At 35.7% G+C, this 16,820-nt stretch overlaps 1 protein-coding gene across 1 annotated transcript in view; it reads left to right on the top strand.

Moving 5' to 3' along the window:
- Positions 1 to 2,761: 2,761 nt before the first annotated feature.
- Positions 2,762 to 16,820, top strand: part of gipc2 (GIPC PDZ domain containing family member 2) — a 24,356-nt gene continuing 10,297 nt past the window's right edge. The window contains exon 1 of the mRNA XM_015391528.1: positions 2,762 to 3,324. Coding sequence (XP_015247014.1) covers positions 3,049 to 3,324 — 276 coding nt within the window. The 5' untranslated portion in view covers positions 2,762 to 3,048. The remainder of the gene's footprint in view (positions 3,325 to 16,820) is intronic.

Genomic DNA, 16,820 nt, shown 5'->3' on the forward strand with positions numbered 1-16,820 from the left:
TCCTTTTCAGCCGCTTGTATCTGGGATCGTATTCCATTGGTAATAATCTGTACTTTACAGCTGCATTTGAAGCTCAAAACTGGGATTAGTTTTTAAATGTATCAATCACATTCCTAACATAGACGGTCTGTCTGCTGTTTTTTTTTTCCCTTTAAAAATTGTAACCTCTTTCCAGGGCTAAAAAAAAAAGAAGCAATTTTTTGTTCAGAATAACTTTATAATAATCTAGGACTGGGTAATATGTCAAGAGATTAACAATCTCAGCTTTTTTTCCCAATAGATATATGAAGTGAAACTATATTGTTTATATCACAATGATCTATAGTTCTTTTTAATTATACTTTAGTGAATTCCAGAAGGTTACTTTTTAGCCATTTTTCATGTTTATCTGTAGCTGTTCAGAGGAGTCTTTCTTGAAAATGATTTTAAGAAAAGAAAAGTCCTTCTTCAAAATATTGAGATATTATTTTTGTTCCATATCGCCCAGCCCTACAATAATGAGTATTGGAACCTATGTTAACAGATGCCAGGTCCTAATGGATAATTTAATCATGTCCTCCAGGGGGAAGCATTAGCTCCCTGTTAGTGGCTCAGACTCTGTTCTTAAAAAAACACAACGGATCAACAGCAAAGGACATGACACCCTAAGTCATCTCTGACTTCAAATTTAATACTCCCTGTTCAGATAGCTGGGAATTTTTTAACCTCTCCATTCATTTACTAAACTCTGCTACCCTAATTTTCAAATAAAATATTTATTTTAACAGGAAAATAGGGGAATTTAAACACCAAGAAACTCCTCAGCTCTTTGTCTCATTTGCCCCAAAAAGATGTTCTAGAAAACATGGATATGCTTGTAGTTATATTATGGCCATGATCCAGGGCTTATCAGTCTTCATCAAACTCTCATGAGCATTCCCTAACAGTTTTTTTTTCCAACAGAATTGTGTCCTTCCACTAAACTTTCCAGAAATATACTTGGATTCAGCTTTCAGCTTAAATTATTATGTTTTATTGCTTGCCATCCTAGAGAAGAGTGTCAAATAGGCAGGGAAACTTGTGGTGTTGGTTATATTTAGGCCTTAACAATTAATTGATAAAAACAATTAATTATGAAGATTTAATTTTTGGAAAATCTGGATATCTTGTCTTACACTAGTGCACTTCTTGGGTTTTCATAGCTCAGATTAAATGATAAACTATTCGTCTTTGTGATACCAGTAGCTGCAAACATTTGGTTTGTTTTTGTTTTTTGAACAAATTTTGAATTAATTGAAAGTCATAATCATCAAAATGTGAGTGAGCCTTAACCCTGTAATGCCAAATGTATCATATTTGATACATACAGTTTCTGAAATGTTTTGCGCCTGACACCTTTTGCATTATTTAATAGTAAAAACTTTGCTCAAAATCCTATTGTACACAATCAGATATACCTGATATAAGAGGGCAGAAGACTACACAAAAAATAATCTTGACTTATCACATAGTAATAAATTATTAATATCAAAAAAAAAATTCGGTTTTTTCTTTTTACATATTTTGTTAAAAGGCCAAATAAGGACTTCAAACCAAAAAAAATAATAATTTTTCTGTTTTGTTTTATTCTTGGATTGGGCTTTAAAGGGTTAAAATACTGTACATCGCTCTCCATATGATGACATTTTTTTTTTTGAATAAGGTTACGGTACTGTTAACATGAACTTTACAATTGCAATATACTGAAATGTATCTTTTAAAGTTGTTTTAAGTTTGGTTATTTTTTGTTTTTTGTCTGTTTGTCATCATAGGTATTTCATTCTTAAAGGTGTGTTATCCTCCTAGTTGTTTTAGAGCAGGTGCGGAGCTAGATGGGGGGCAAGGGATGGCCATGGCCACCCTTAGCCAATCTTTGGCCACACTTGTGGCCACCCCTACCATTTCCCCTCTAATATAGACAGTATCAGCAGTAATACTCTCAGGTGGAATATTCGGAACATTTTAATTTTTTGTGGTTAATTATACACATCAATATACTAACATCAAAGATGATGCATGCTCTTTTCAGAACTAGATTTTGTGTTACAAGGAGTAAAGACAAAATTATGTCTGCAAGTCATCTAGGAGTCTTCAGTGAAATCATAGATAAAAAAAACTATTTTAATAAAAACTTATCAAATAATCAATTTAAGTATATATTAATGCTTGTTAATATCAATTTAATGCATAATGTTTATTGATACATGTAGGTAAGTAACGACAATGGAAAAGATTTACGCCCCAGAACTCAAAACTAAAAGAGTTTTATCCACTTTACCTCTTATCTAGAAATTATGGGTGTTTGATTATATGCATCTATTTGTTAGCAAAGGCTGTAGGAAAGAATAGTTTGCCTTTATTTAGAAAATATGGATGTTTTGCTTGTTAATTAATATGGATGTTTTGCTTGTTAATTTTCCTGTTGGAACAGTGTAAATTGACCCTGAGGTGGCTGTGCCTCTGTCTCCATTGGATGAAAGTTTTTCTTTTTGAATAATATAACTGTTACACATGAACTATGTTATTTTTATGGCAATATATTGAAATGTACCTTTTAAAATGGTTTCAAGTATTTTTTTATTTTTTGGGTCATAGGTCATTCATTGTTAAAGGTGTGTTATCCACCTAGTAGTTCTAGATGGATGCAATCCCTGTGGCGCAGGACAGGTGCACTGTGGGGACTGCTCTCCAGATCCTGGGCTCTTCCCACTGCGCCTGCGTCTCACAACACGCTGATGCACAAACAGAGGAGCTATTGTTGGCAGAGGACTGGGCAGCAGTCCACTGCTTCATTTTATCCCATACTACCTGTTGGAATTGTGTGAGTCATTTTACAAACCGGGACATAACTTTAAAGGGAGGAAAAAAAAGTCTGAACTTGACTGTGCGCGAGCAGGTGAAGGAGAGGAAGAGCGTTTGCGGAAGAAAAGAAGGATACTAAGGAGGAAAGGAGGAAGTAAATAAGGACGAAATAGAGCGCAACAGGTCAGCCTCCTCTCCGGTGTCTTCGCTCGAAACAACTACACAACCATGCCTTACGGACCGTGGAAGAAGAAAAACAAGGCGACGAAGGAACACTTGGTGGAAAACGAGGAGGTGAGCGGTGGACACGCAGGTGCCGGCAGCCTGGGGAAATCCGCCGTGAACGGAGCGGGGCTCCCGCCTCCACCTGCCAACCTGCGGCCCAAGCTGGTGTTCCACACGCAGCTAGCGCACGGCAGCCCCACCGGGAGGATCGAGGGATTCACCAACGTCAAGGAGCTTTACGCAAAGATAGCAGAGGCGTTCAATATCAGCCCACCTGAGGTAAAAACACAACACTAACTCACCTGGTGTTATGAAAACAGCAGCAGAGTCAGCCAGTTTGGGGATTTTTAGTGTTGCGTTTAGGTGTTTACATAAAAAAAGGCCCTTAAAGTTGATCTAAAAGTTTGATATATTTAATTTAAAAGTCTGTGGCTTATTGTAAACATATGGCTGAAAAACGGCTTGTTTTATGCAAATGAGATCTAACCTATTATGGTTTTTAGATTTTTCATTGTGTTTTTATTTACTTAATGTTTTACTGGTTTTTCTATATTAATTATCAACTCCATCATACCCCCCTAGAAGTCATTTTTAAACTTCCAACAATAAAATAAGGGGTCAGTGTTAACTTTATTTGCTTTGACCTCTTGAAATTTGGTCCTACTAAAAACATATTTAGTCCGATCTCTTGCAGATATATTGGTGCTTTTATTAAATATACAAAAATCTAAAATACAAGTATTTTATTTGTAGTTTTTTAGTGTTTAAACAGCTTTCAGGATTGTTTTGGATAAACTTTGTGTTTTGTTTTGATGCATAAATGAGGAATAAGAATTGGAATCCCTTCATTTCTGTAGCTGTTTTCTTTTGTTCATGGTAACTGTTCATTACACTTCATATTAGGATCAATTATCGTTTAAGCCTATGAGCTGAAATTTATGTTAATAAGTAGAAAAATGCACTTGTTTTGAAGTGGTAAAAGTGGAATTAATGATCTTCAGATTATCTTTCAGATCTTTTTTTAGATGCATTAAGAAGTATTTTCATTGATTAGGTTTTAAATTATTGTCCTTTATGTATTTTTGCCATTTATATATAATTAAGTTGTGATTCTGTTGCTATACAGCTTAAAAATGATCAAGGTGCCAACTAAGTTATTAGCATATTATTGTGCTAATTGACCTATAATACTATTGGATTAGGTTTCACCTCTGTCACACCTATTAAGCTTTACTTTTTCTCTACTTGGACAAAAAAAAGTATTGCTTTCAAACCTACCTTAGACCTACACCTAATTATTGAATCAAAATGACTTTTAAAATATTTAGTTTAGGTTTTAGCTCAAAGAAAAATTAAAGCTGGTATTGCAGCAAGGGTAATTTACCTCCTATGTCATTTTATTCTAACCTTTTTAAATGTTAGACATTTTATTCATTAATTCCACATCTGTTTATTTTTCCTAGATGTCAGGTATTTCTGATAATTATATATAAAAAAAATATATAGCAAAAACATACAAACAAAATCAAACTAAATCTCATAAATAATTTATTTTTTTTTAAATAACATTTTCATTTTCAATTACTTCCTGTTTCTACCGGCTCAAAGGGTCATCCCCATTTGAAATCAGGCCATTCCTTGACAGTTATTTATATTTACCTGGTTTTGCCAAATGTTGTTTGCAAATAATTTTTTTAATGCCTTTTTAACTAAAATTCATATGAAAAACATTTTTTTGGTGGCAACATTTAGCAGCCTGTCTGTATGTGTTTTACATGTCTCCCTCTTCACTGCTTCATTTGTTTACACTGCCACAGTAAAAAAATGTCCATTCTTTGTTGTAGGCTGAGTATTTGCAGTTTAGTAGGATTGTTAATGTTTAAAGAAACATAAACATATGATTGATATATTGCCTAACCCTTTATTGACATTTTAGTTTTGTAAGATGTTCAGCTTTTTCAATTTTTGAATAATAAATTTAGATTTTTGGAGATGTTATTTGATTAAATAATGTATTTCTAACTCTAATCCAAAGGATCCTCTTCTGAGTACACTTTATTAGATTACTGGAATTGTACAAACAAATAGTTTCCCTTCCACTTTGAATTATAAAAGTGATGTGCTTTTTTATGTTTTTACTCATCTTAACAGGAATGTTTACGTAGTTTTTTTATTTTTATTTTTTACCGTTTGTAAGGATGTTCCCAGTACTTTTACGCTGATATTGCAGGAAGGAATGTATTTAGTTTTATATGCCGCTCTTACCAGAACCCCCCCCCCCCCTTGGTGAACTTTAAAAGTCAGCTTTGTGTCATGTCTTCGGCAACACGCCCTGTCAGCTCTTTTTGGCTCCTTTCACCTTTTACACCTTCATTACTGAGAGGGATCTTTGTCCTGCTTCATATGCTGTCATCGGATACCTGCCATAATAACGTGCTTCTATATTTAGTAGCAGTTTATCATGTTCATTGAGCATCAGATTCCACTGGGGGTATAAAAACCTGCCAGCTGTACCTGGTGGTTCTGGAAACAAAGGCATGTTCTGTGTCTTTCCTTCAAGTCCAGACTGTCTAAGCTCTTCTTTTGAAAGAGAATCATGGGTGGCATCGTTTGTCGTCTGAAATTTCTGAGCGGGAAACCCATGAAAATCTCAGCTGTTGTTTCATTCAATCATTCTTTTTCTCTGGTTTACATTGAATCATGCAACATAGTTAAATCTCTAGATCAGACCTTTCTTTTTGCAGTCATCACTAGTTAAAATGTATTCCTAATGAACCCAACTCTTTTCTATCTGAGTGGGACACTGGCAGTTTTGTTTTGTCACGCTCATTAGGCTTTTCCTGTCTGAACTAGTTTTACTGAAGCTGCTCAGATTGTTTATCTCACTGTGACAAAAGACTTAGAACATGTTGCATCAGAGGACTAAAGCCAAAACTGTTTTTTTTTCATGTGAATAGTTCTATTTTGGCAAATTTCCTAAAAAAAAAAAAATTTGAAAATAGAAGTATTAATAAAGGTACAATTAAGCATCAGGTTTCAGTCTAATTTAGTAGATTTTTATAAAAAAGTAGCATCTTATTTGACAATATACAGTATGCCACCTTTTTCATGGACAGTTATTCAGATCTAACCTCCCTTCTCACCAACCCTTGTCAGGTGACCTCACAGACTTTCGCTTTGACTTCATTAATTTTCTTTAGGTGAAGTTATTTTCATGATGATTCGGATGCTTGCTTGAGAAACAAGCTACCTCTTGTGCTTGGACGTCACCTTGACCCAGAGCAGGTGTCGGGAGGCAGAAGGGATCCAGCTGAATCAGCATCTGTTGAATGATAATGAATGGAACTTATTGGTAATAAGCACGGCACACTCAATGAAGGAGTGGTTCTGAAGTTGGGGACCACAGACCCATTCTCAGTACCTACGCTTTCTGGCTGATGTTTTGGCCACTTTCGAATGTTGGTGTTGCTTTCACACTTGTGGTAGCATGAAACGGATTCTACAACCCACACAAAGGCCTAAGGTAATGTAGCTCACCCAGGATGGCGCTTCAATGCGAGCTGTGGCAAGAAGGTTTGCTGTGTCTGTCAGCGTAGTATCCATAGGCTGGAGGCGCTACCAGGAGACAGGCCAGTACACCATAAAGGTGACATAAAGGAGGCCGTAGGAGGGCAACAACTCAGCAGAATAGCTATCTCCACCATTTGAACAATAACAAACAGGAGCAGCACTGCCAGAGCCCTGGAAAGGCAATCCAACAGGCCACACATGTGAATGTGTCTGCACAAACGGCTAGAAACTGGCTCCATGAGGATGGTATGAGGGCCTGACATCTACAGATGGGGGTTGTTCTCAGAGCCCAACACTCTGCATGATGCTTAGCATTTCCTAGAGAACACCTGGACTGGCAAATGAAAGCTGATTCCCACTGAGCACATGTGAGAGACCTGACAGAGTCTGGAGACCCAGTGGAGAGCGATCTGCTGCCTGTAACATTCTTCAGCAACACCAGTTTGGCAGTGGGTCAGCAATGGTGTGGTGTGGCATTTCTTTGGAGGCCAGCACTCAATGTACTCTCCAGACGTATTATGACTGCCATTAGGTACTGAGATGAGATCCTCAGACCACTTGTGACATTATATGCTGGTGCAGTTGGCCCTGGGTTCCTCCTAATGCAGGACAATGGTAGACCTCATGATGCTGGAGTGCATCAGCAGATCCTGCAAGATGAAGGTATTGAAGCTAAGGACTTGTCCACTGTTCCACAGACATGAATCTGATTGAGCACATCTGGGACATCATGCCTCGACCCATCCAACAACGTCACCTTGCACCACAGACTGTGAAGGAGTTGGCGGTTGCTTTAGTCCTGGTCTGGAAGAAGACCCCTCGGGACACCATCGTCCACCTCATCAGGAGCATGCCCAGGTGCTGTAGGGAGGTCATACAGGCACATGGAGGCAACATACAAGACTGACCCTCATTTTAATCTATTTAAGACTTTACATCAAAGTTGGATCAGCCTGTTTTTCCACTGTAGGTTTGCTTGAGACTCCAAATCCAGGCCTCCATTGGTTGGTAAATTCGATTTCCATTGATGGTTTTTGCGTGATTTTGTTGTCAGCACATTCAACTTTGTACAGAGCAAAGTATTCCATGGGAATATTTCATTCATTCACATGTGTTATTTGAGGGTTCCCTTCCCTTTATTTTTTTTAAAAGCTCAATTAATGTCTCAAGACTTGCCCAGCAGGTAGGAGGGTACAAATAGTTCAAATCTCAGCATGGGATCAGTTCCATTAGTTAATTATGTGCTGCAACAAGCAGCTGTTCTAACCAAAGAGCCAATTTTTGTATAACTCTAGCAAAGAATTTACCGAAATCTTTGTGTTGTAATTACATGTAAGAAATCTAAACCTGAAAAGCTAAACAGCTTTTTTAGTAATTATTTCTTTTTCACAAAGCAACTTATGCTGTTGATTAAAACTGTTTTTTCAGCTCCTTTACCTATGGTAGCACACCCACTTTAAAAAAAAAAAAATGTGGATACTTTCTAAGCTTTCGACAAAAGTGGAAATATCTGATCATGCTCGCACAGATTTTACCACAGGAAGTCTCCTGTGTCCGGCTCAGTGGGGCCGGCCTGAAACATAATCAGATAACTTGTCACAGTAGCATCCCAGAGGACCCAGAGAAGCAGCTCTGCCCACTGAGCCTCCTCCCTTCATAAACACCGACAACATTCAGCCTATCTGTATTTGAACAGAACTTCTGGATGGAAAAAACATTTGAAGCTTAATGTTTCCCTTATTGTGGTCAAACTGTTCAGGTATAATTATGAATGTGGTTTAGACTGCCTTATATATTAACTTGATCATGATGTGATTTAATAATCCGACATTTGATTTTTTTTTTTTTGCAGAACTCTGCCAAAAGGCATCTAAGATGTTTTTATTTCTTTTACAATCCTCTTTACTATTCATTGAGCAGCTTCTGCAAGCTTCTTTGTTGCCAATCCTGTATATCTATTACTTTTCTCTTATTTTGATGAGTACCTGTTTTTTTAAGCCATATTTTTTACTTTTAAAAGCTAATCTAGCTTAACAACTGGCATGTTCACCCATCCTTCCTGATTTGAAGTTGCAGAGAGAACTGGGCTTCTCTTTTTTAATTATACAAATGCCACAGAAATTACTACATACCACTAACTTAAATTTTCAGTAATCAATTTAATATATAAAATATTTAACAAGTACGGAATAAAAAATGTAAAATTTGTTATTAGGGCTGAAACAATTAATCAGATTAATCATGACTAATTGATTGTTAAAATAATCGTCAACTAATTTAGTAATCAATTAATTGTTAACTGGAGTGTAGACTATAAAACATGCCTTTAGCTGACAGAGCAACCCCACTTAGAGAAGTAGTTATACCAAAATTGTTTAAAATTTTTTTTAACATTTTGCATTTAAGAAAAAAAAAAAAAAAACGTTTTCATCAGTCAATATGCTCTATCCAGATTTTCTTAAGTGGAAAAGTTTTAGTTTCCATCCATCCATCTTCTAACACGCTTATCCCAAGCGGGGTTACAAGGGTTGCTGGTGCCTATCTCCAGCTGTCTACAGGCGAGAGGCGGGGTCCACCCTGGAGAGGTCGCCAGTCCATCGCAGGGCAACACAGAGACAAACAGGACAAACAACCATTGAGGCACACACTAACACCTAAGGAGAATTTATAGAAACCAATTTACCTAACAGTCATGTTTTTGGACTGTGGGAGGAAGCTGGAGTTCCTGGAGAGAACCCATGCATGCTCGGAGAGAATATGTAAACTCCATCCAGAAAAACCCCGGGCCGGGAATCGAATCATTAGTTGCAGCCCTATTCGTTATGTAGCACTTAAATTAAATATGAAAAAATATTAATATTCATTCAGCTTTATTACATTATGCATTTGAATCTGGGTCGTAAAATACCTTAATCCAAATGCATGCTACTTTTTTATTATTAATTTATAAAAAATATGAATATTATCTTTGAATGCTAGAATTTTAAATCAAATGCCTGGTAACATATACATTAAAAAGTAATAAAAATGAATGTACTTAACATGATTTTCATTGGTTCAAGTGATTTTCTCAATCAATTGGATTTAGTTGGGATTCATTTAAACTGGGTAAAAATATATTCATTGTCAAACACATTCAAGGCTTTAGCTATTTAGATGTTATGCACTGCTGTCAAAGACAGCCTGCACTCAAATCTGAATGAAATGACGGTTCGACGATGAGCATCAGACATTATTGGCTATGACATCTGTTCTTGTCATACTTTTGGGCTTTCGTAGCAGAGTAACAAAAGATGGAGAATACAAAGCTTATGGTATCTTTTTGTTTATAGTATAGTTATTAATGAATTCACTAATATAAATTCCAGCTGGATATAAAAAAAAGTATCAATAAATGTTGGATAAAATGCAAAGATATTGTGGTTTTATATTTGGTCAGCGGTAATTGCAAACAACTTGCTGTAATGTAAATAATGACAGATGGGGAAAAAAAAGCTGATTGATTTATTAGAATTATTTTTTTTTTCTTCTGATAATTTTTAAAAAAAGAAGGTTAAAAAAAATCTGAATTTCAGTTCATGTTGTTGAAGATATTTTGCTCTTTACCTGATGGGTTTGTCTCATTTCAGAGCTAGTGAGGGAGAAGCTCCAAGCCTTAAGCTATTTGAAAAGAGCTATTCTTTATATCTGAATTCACAAAAAGGTTCGAGTCCCCTAAACATCCAGACATCGTTGGCTTTGGTGACTGAGATGATTTGGTTTCCTGCAGGAAGGTGTGAAACATACTTGGCATCAGGCTCAATACAGAACTGATATGTTTTTTAAAGTTACACCTCCATCTCCTCTTAGAGTTAGTTTCATTCTTTTCTCAAACCATCTATATTTTACAGTAAAGACAATTCTAAATGATTAAATTTGGCATCAGTGGTGTTTAAAAAGCGGAGGTCTCTCCAAAATGAATGAAATGATGAGAGAGTGTGTTTTCCATGTCTGGAAATTGCAGTAGGACTCTTAGAGAGAAGCCCTAACCCTAACCCTAACCCTACACCTAACCCTAACCCTCGTTAAAATCTTCTAAAAACAATATAGTCATTCAATAAAAACCAAAAAAATTTAAATTTGGTGAAAATTGACTTGATGTCATCAAAATAAATGAACTGGTGCTGTGAAATAAGGTGGTGCCAGCATGATAAATGAAGTAATGGGGATAGAGTGCAGAACTACATGCTGTCTCAACACCTCTGGGGCCCCCGCTATGTAGACAGTAGATTTCCTCATAATGTTATTGATTTTAAGATCCTTGTCAAAGTACGATGGTTAATGTTATCAAAGTCCAGATGTAGGATGCTGATGGGTTCCTAGCAGGAAAGACGAGATGAGTAAATTTTATATTTTATCAATTTAACAGCATAGTGCTTCTCAGAGCTACTATGTATATCTTATGAAAAATGTATTGTAAAATTTTAAATTTTTCCAAAGCTTCTTTAATTTTTGCATTAAGTTTTGGGACTTAACTCTGATTGGTAGTTTAGGACTAACACTTTTTAACGCTGTGTTAGCCGCCACCCTTTATTTTTAATTAAAGCACAGCGATTGTAGTAAATAATATGACATACTGTTGCTATGTACTAGCTGCAGCGTCTTTTTTTTTTATCTCAGACAATTTAAGAACAATTTGTGTGCTGTTGTTGTTATTATTGTTGTCATTATTTATATTTTAACTTAAACTGCCCTCACTTAATGGTTTTGATGTGCTTTCTGTCGGTTTGAGTTTTTATAACTTAATGATTATAAAAACCTCAAACTCATCTGAAAAATCAGTCATGTCAGATAAATTGAAATATACGTGTTTCTAAAACTGATGACGGCTTTTTAAAAAAAAAACTATTTTTCATTGTTTAAAACCCTAGGACTCATACCAAAGCTGTGAACTGCAAATGCATATTGCAAATGTTGCTAAAGTTTTGTGTTGCAGAATAAGTTGTTTTTATACTCTGGAGTGGTGCTCAGGTCAAAGTCTGCTTGTTAGCCTTATAGCAGGGGAATTTAAGGTGTGGCTCCTGGACTTTGCCTCCTGTAAGCCTGGTTACCTGTAAGCATGCAACCATTTGCCTGTCATTTGAATTTCTGGTTGCTAGAAAGAGCTCTGCCGCTTGTTTCTGTTTTGTAGAGTTCACATTGCTCTGCGTGCATGCACCCACCCAGCCAGACGTTTCTTAACTGGGGGTTGTGGGGATTAGTCTGAGCAATCCCATTTGGGCGTCGACCTGTTTTTTGCATTAACCAGCCTCCTGAAGTGTAAATAAACAGGAAGTCTATTTAGGCAAAACTAAAATTACCCACTTGTTTGAAAATAAGTGAGTAAAACCACAGTTAAGTTATTGATATTTTATTATTCTTAGAGTTACTAATGACCTCTTCCACCATTATATGAATATTTGAGTCTTCCTGGACATATGTTTGAGCTTTGTATGCTTTAATGTAAAAGATACGCTCAGGTTAGTCGCCCTTAATCAGATTTTCTTACTCTACACTCCTCATGTAAAAAGGAAAAACATGATTGTTTTGAAATTGCTGCTATTTAATGGTAGTAATGTGAACATTCCCATGCTAAAATGTGTTTCTATAATGAATGCTCAGTTCATTAATATTTATGTCAAATGCTTTGTCATGAGCAAATACAAGTTGTATAATTTTCTGTCTTGGATAAAACAGCTGTTATGTCAGTTTGTTATTAACTGGCCTAGTTGTCTTGCCTTTATCTATCCTCTTTGAACCTTTGCACATGTTATGAGAAACTAGGCATGAAAAGTAGAGGAAGGCATTATTTTACCGGTTACAGATCAGAATCCAGCTTATTCTTCTTTGGTCATTAAATGCATCGGAACTGAAAGAAAAAAAACAAATAGCTTTGCTTATAACCTAATTGATGAGAAGCTTTAATACTTTACTGAGGTTAATAAAAATCTAACTAACTTTAGATGCTTTGATGCCCTCAATGGGATAATTACTCCAGCTAAAGTATATTTGATTAATTTGTGTTTGTTTGAAATTTATTTTATTTTATTTTATTTTTCCTATTTATCCTTTAGTTTTTGTTTGTGCTACTAGTGTCTCTATCTTGGCCACTGTAGATGGTGTATATGCTTTTGTTAAAGTAACGCTGAAGCCATTAAAAACTGACAAATTTTTTGTTTGAATTAGCCAGGAACAGTGTCAAGCTCATTTTAAGTGAAGCACTTATTGTCATCCCTGTTCATCTGTCACATCCGCAGTTTGGGCAAATGATTAGCCAGTCCTCTACGCTGACAAACATTTTTTCCAGGTGAAAAGAAGAGACACAGCTCCTAAAAACAGCCTGTTAAATATTAAAACTAACCAGAGCATGAATTCACAGGACTTCAGTATTTCATATGGAGAGAGGTTGCATTCTTAGGTTCAGGAGGTTGGATCTAATCATCCAGATTAATATTATGATCATTTCTTTAAGGGTTTCCTTTCAGGTTGGTGTCTTCAGATTCTACCAACCTGTTTAATCTGACTGAAGATAATATTACCTGAACCTAAAACTCATGACAAAATTTAAATGAATTCTTCCTAAGGTTGGTTAGTACGGTAGTCATAAAAGGGGTTTGTTGCTGTAATATCAATACAAATGTTATTTAGAATGGTATAAAAAAATATAAACTGCTGTTACATTTATTAAATAAAAACATAGATCATAATGTATGTAGTTTCTTTGCTTCCATGAAACAAATTATATTTCCGACGAGAGTCTCTTTTTTTCAAATTAAGCATTATTCCTTAAGGTGGTATTAATGATTTCAGACTCGACTGTAGAGCCTCAATATTTAAATTTGAAACATTAGCAAATTCATCGCAGATATTTCCTGAGATGCATGCATGAACTTTACTTAAACCACCACTAATGATGGTTTTGATCTCCCTTAACAAGTCGCTTCTTCTTCTTTTTTTTTTTTTTTTTATCCCTCTGCTAACCTCTAGCATCTTTGACCTTTTATTTTTAGGATAACCTGTAGAATTAATTATTGTATGGTGTCCTGGAAAAGACCCACATTCTATATAACTATTGGCCAGTTCTAGTTGGGTTAATGTTGGGCAAAAATAATTCCTGAAGCTTGGTGTTAGTCTTCTTCATGCAATTCACAACCAGTTCTGTCATGTCTCTGTGATCGTTGTTTGGACACCTGCTGCTCTTTCTAAATATCAGTGGTAAAGGTATAGAGGGCAATCTTTTAATTCCAGGTGGATCATGAAAATAAGTGGTCCTCCTAATTGTCAAACATTCTGGTGATATGTTTACGTAAGGCCGTCATACGTGCTCGTCCCATTAGCTATCTTTTTCTGAGCATGCACACTTTGTATATCTGTGGTGAGCTGCGGTTTTAGACAGTCATTGAAGCTCACTTTCTCCCTGCGGCACTTTGAAAATGGCCGAGTGTCATAGGAGAAAAAGTGTCTATGAAGTGCATGCGAAGAAAAGAAATGCCTCAGAAGAGGCAGATGTATCCCAGAATGCTTGGCCCTGAGAACTCTGCTCGCAAAGCATTATGGGATTTGCTGTCACAGGCTAACTAATAACAGAGATGGCGCAGGCACCGTGCAGTAGAGGAGGGGTTAAGTGACCAACAGAGCAAGAAGCAGTGATCATCTGTCGGAATGGTCAGTAAACTGAGTTTGCTATAAAGTCCACTATATAATACTGGCTCTACAGAGTGATTGATGGATTTAGGGCGGACGTTCGGACACAGTAAGCTTGTATGAGCTATGAGAACAGCAACTTTTAAACAGAGCATGCACGAGGAGAACTGGGCTTGTGCACACTCTCACACGGTTTTTTTTTTTTAGTGGAGAGGACAGCTCTTTTAAAAAATTCAAGAAAATCCTCCACAATACCTTTAAAGTTTGAGAATTTGGAGCGGTTCCCCATTTATTTTTCTGCTTACTTTGTTTAAATCACCAGTATAACTGACCGAAAATAGCCTTATAGCATGGCGCTATGAGGCTATGGCACCAACATGCTTAACACAGAAGTTTGAAAGAGTTGTTACTTATTTAGCTTTATTCTTTTATCTTTCTTCTAAATTGACAAGGGGTGATAATTGGTGTTTACAACTTGTCAACGATAATTTCTGATTAGGTGTAGCGCTATATTACTGTATTGCATGCATAAAAGTAGGTCTTAAAATTTCGAAAAAGTTTATTATTTTTTATGTAACATCAGGAGAAGAGAGGCCAAGTCTGCGCAACAATCTTAGTTGGCTTGTTTATGAGTGTTGATTTTGCATTTAATTAATTTCTAAAGGTATTCATGCAAGCTTTTACCTGCATGGCCATACAGTGTCTGACTGAGAGCAGTCATTGTTTTTGGGACAGAAAATAATCGTTTTGATTTGCAGCTATTTGACAAGAGGAATAATGTGGTTAGGAATGGATCACATTATTTTGTAAAAATGCAAAAAGCATCCGGCATTCATAAACCATTTATCATTTATTCTCTCTAATAAGCACTTAACCGCTCTATGAGTTCAACATTCATCTCTGTTTTTAACCCTTGTTTCAAAAGTCTCCCTAAAAACAGGCAGAAAAGCTATAGGGAAGCAATAATGCTGTGTGGCGTTTCCAGTTTGTCCAACCAAGAGTGAACAGAGTAATTGGAGGTCTTAGAAAGAGGATGATGTGTCTATAAATGGTGTGATTAAATCTCAAATTGCTAGAAGTATTGAACTTTACCTCCTGTTAGTAATATTTCCTGCTAATAGCTCAGACTTCCTGTTGATCCTTCTGGTTCTCATTCATTCTATTTCAGCTGCCCAAGAAACAGGTTTCTTAAGATTGAGGTTAGTTTAAGTGCAGAGTATATTTAAGAGGGAGGAGAAAGTAGGCGGTTTGTTTATCTAGTTTTACCCGTCTTCAGCGGTAGGAAACGTGATCCAAAAGGACGTGTGTGGGCAGAGATTAGAAGGAGAGAGTTTCTCTGATTGTACATGTTATATCACTCTTGCAACATTTGTTCACAAATTACTTTTTTTCTATTTTCTGCACTTAAGGGAACAGAAAAGAAGAGATCATTATGTCTGTTCTTCTTATTTCAGCTCACTTAGTGCTGGGATTTAGCTGGCCCTTCTTAGAAGTGTGGATTGCTGTTATCAAGACTATAACTTGGGTTTAAATGCACATATAACCCCGATTTGAATTTCTTTATTCCTTCTTTTTTTTCTCATAAAAAAAAAAAAAAAAATCTAAATTTAGTATTAAGTATTTGTTCAATTTGATTTAATTAACCAATTAGCTTCTGTATTTGGAAATCAAATATAGGGTACAATTTTCTATAAACTATTTGCAAATCAGATATGCTTTAGTTTGTTTTCTGAAATTTGTAAATGTAGAGTCCGAAGCAACAGCACCATGTTCATTTAGCCAATTATTCGTACACCTGGAAGATTTAGGCTTTATTGAATTTCTTTTGACTGGAAGTTAGGTAATATTTTAAAATGCCTCAGCCAGAACAGCAACTTTATTTTAATAGATAATGTGAGAGGTAAAGATTAGGGTGATGGTAATGGGCCTTCCAACCTCAGGCAGCTTATTGCAAATAAAAAAAGATTTTTAGAAAGATGCAATAAACTGTACAACTATCAAAAATACTTTATTTTTATTTTGCCAGTATCGATTTTTTTTGTTAGATTGAGAAGTGTAGAATAACAAAAAATTACTTCTTTCAAAATTAATTCTTACTGAAAGTTTCCCTCCTCTCTTTGTTAAATGAAAGCTTAAAATCTGAATCTGCTAGGTCTGGGGTTTCCAACCTTTAAAATCAAATGGCCTTTTTGCCCTGAGTCTGACTGAGTCAAAGTCGTTTCAATCAACAAATAATATATAACCTTTAATAAAAAAAAAAACAGCTTGTTATTTTTCTAAAATATCTGCATTTAGAAATCTGTTCAAATTTTTAACAACCAACAGTTTATTTGTACCTTTAGAAAGAATGTTTCATAAAGATGAAGCATGGATTTCCTTCTGTCGGATATTATTTGTTGTAAAAAAAACAAAAAAAACCCAAATAAAAACAAGAAAAGTATATATAAATAATACCAGATAACGTTTTGTTATTTCATGTCATTCTGTAGAGGAAATTCAACCAACTCTTGTTCCAAAGCCCTCTAAAGTTTCTATCCATCCAT

The sequence above is a fragment of the Cyprinodon variegatus genome, unplaced genomic scaffold (genome assembly GCF_000732505.1).
Source record: "Cyprinodon variegatus isolate N-32 unplaced genomic scaffold, C_variegatus-1.0 Scaffold545, whole genome shotgun sequence".
NCBI classification, from domain to species: domain Eukaryota; kingdom Metazoa; phylum Chordata; class Actinopteri; order Cyprinodontiformes; family Cyprinodontidae; genus Cyprinodon; species Cyprinodon variegatus.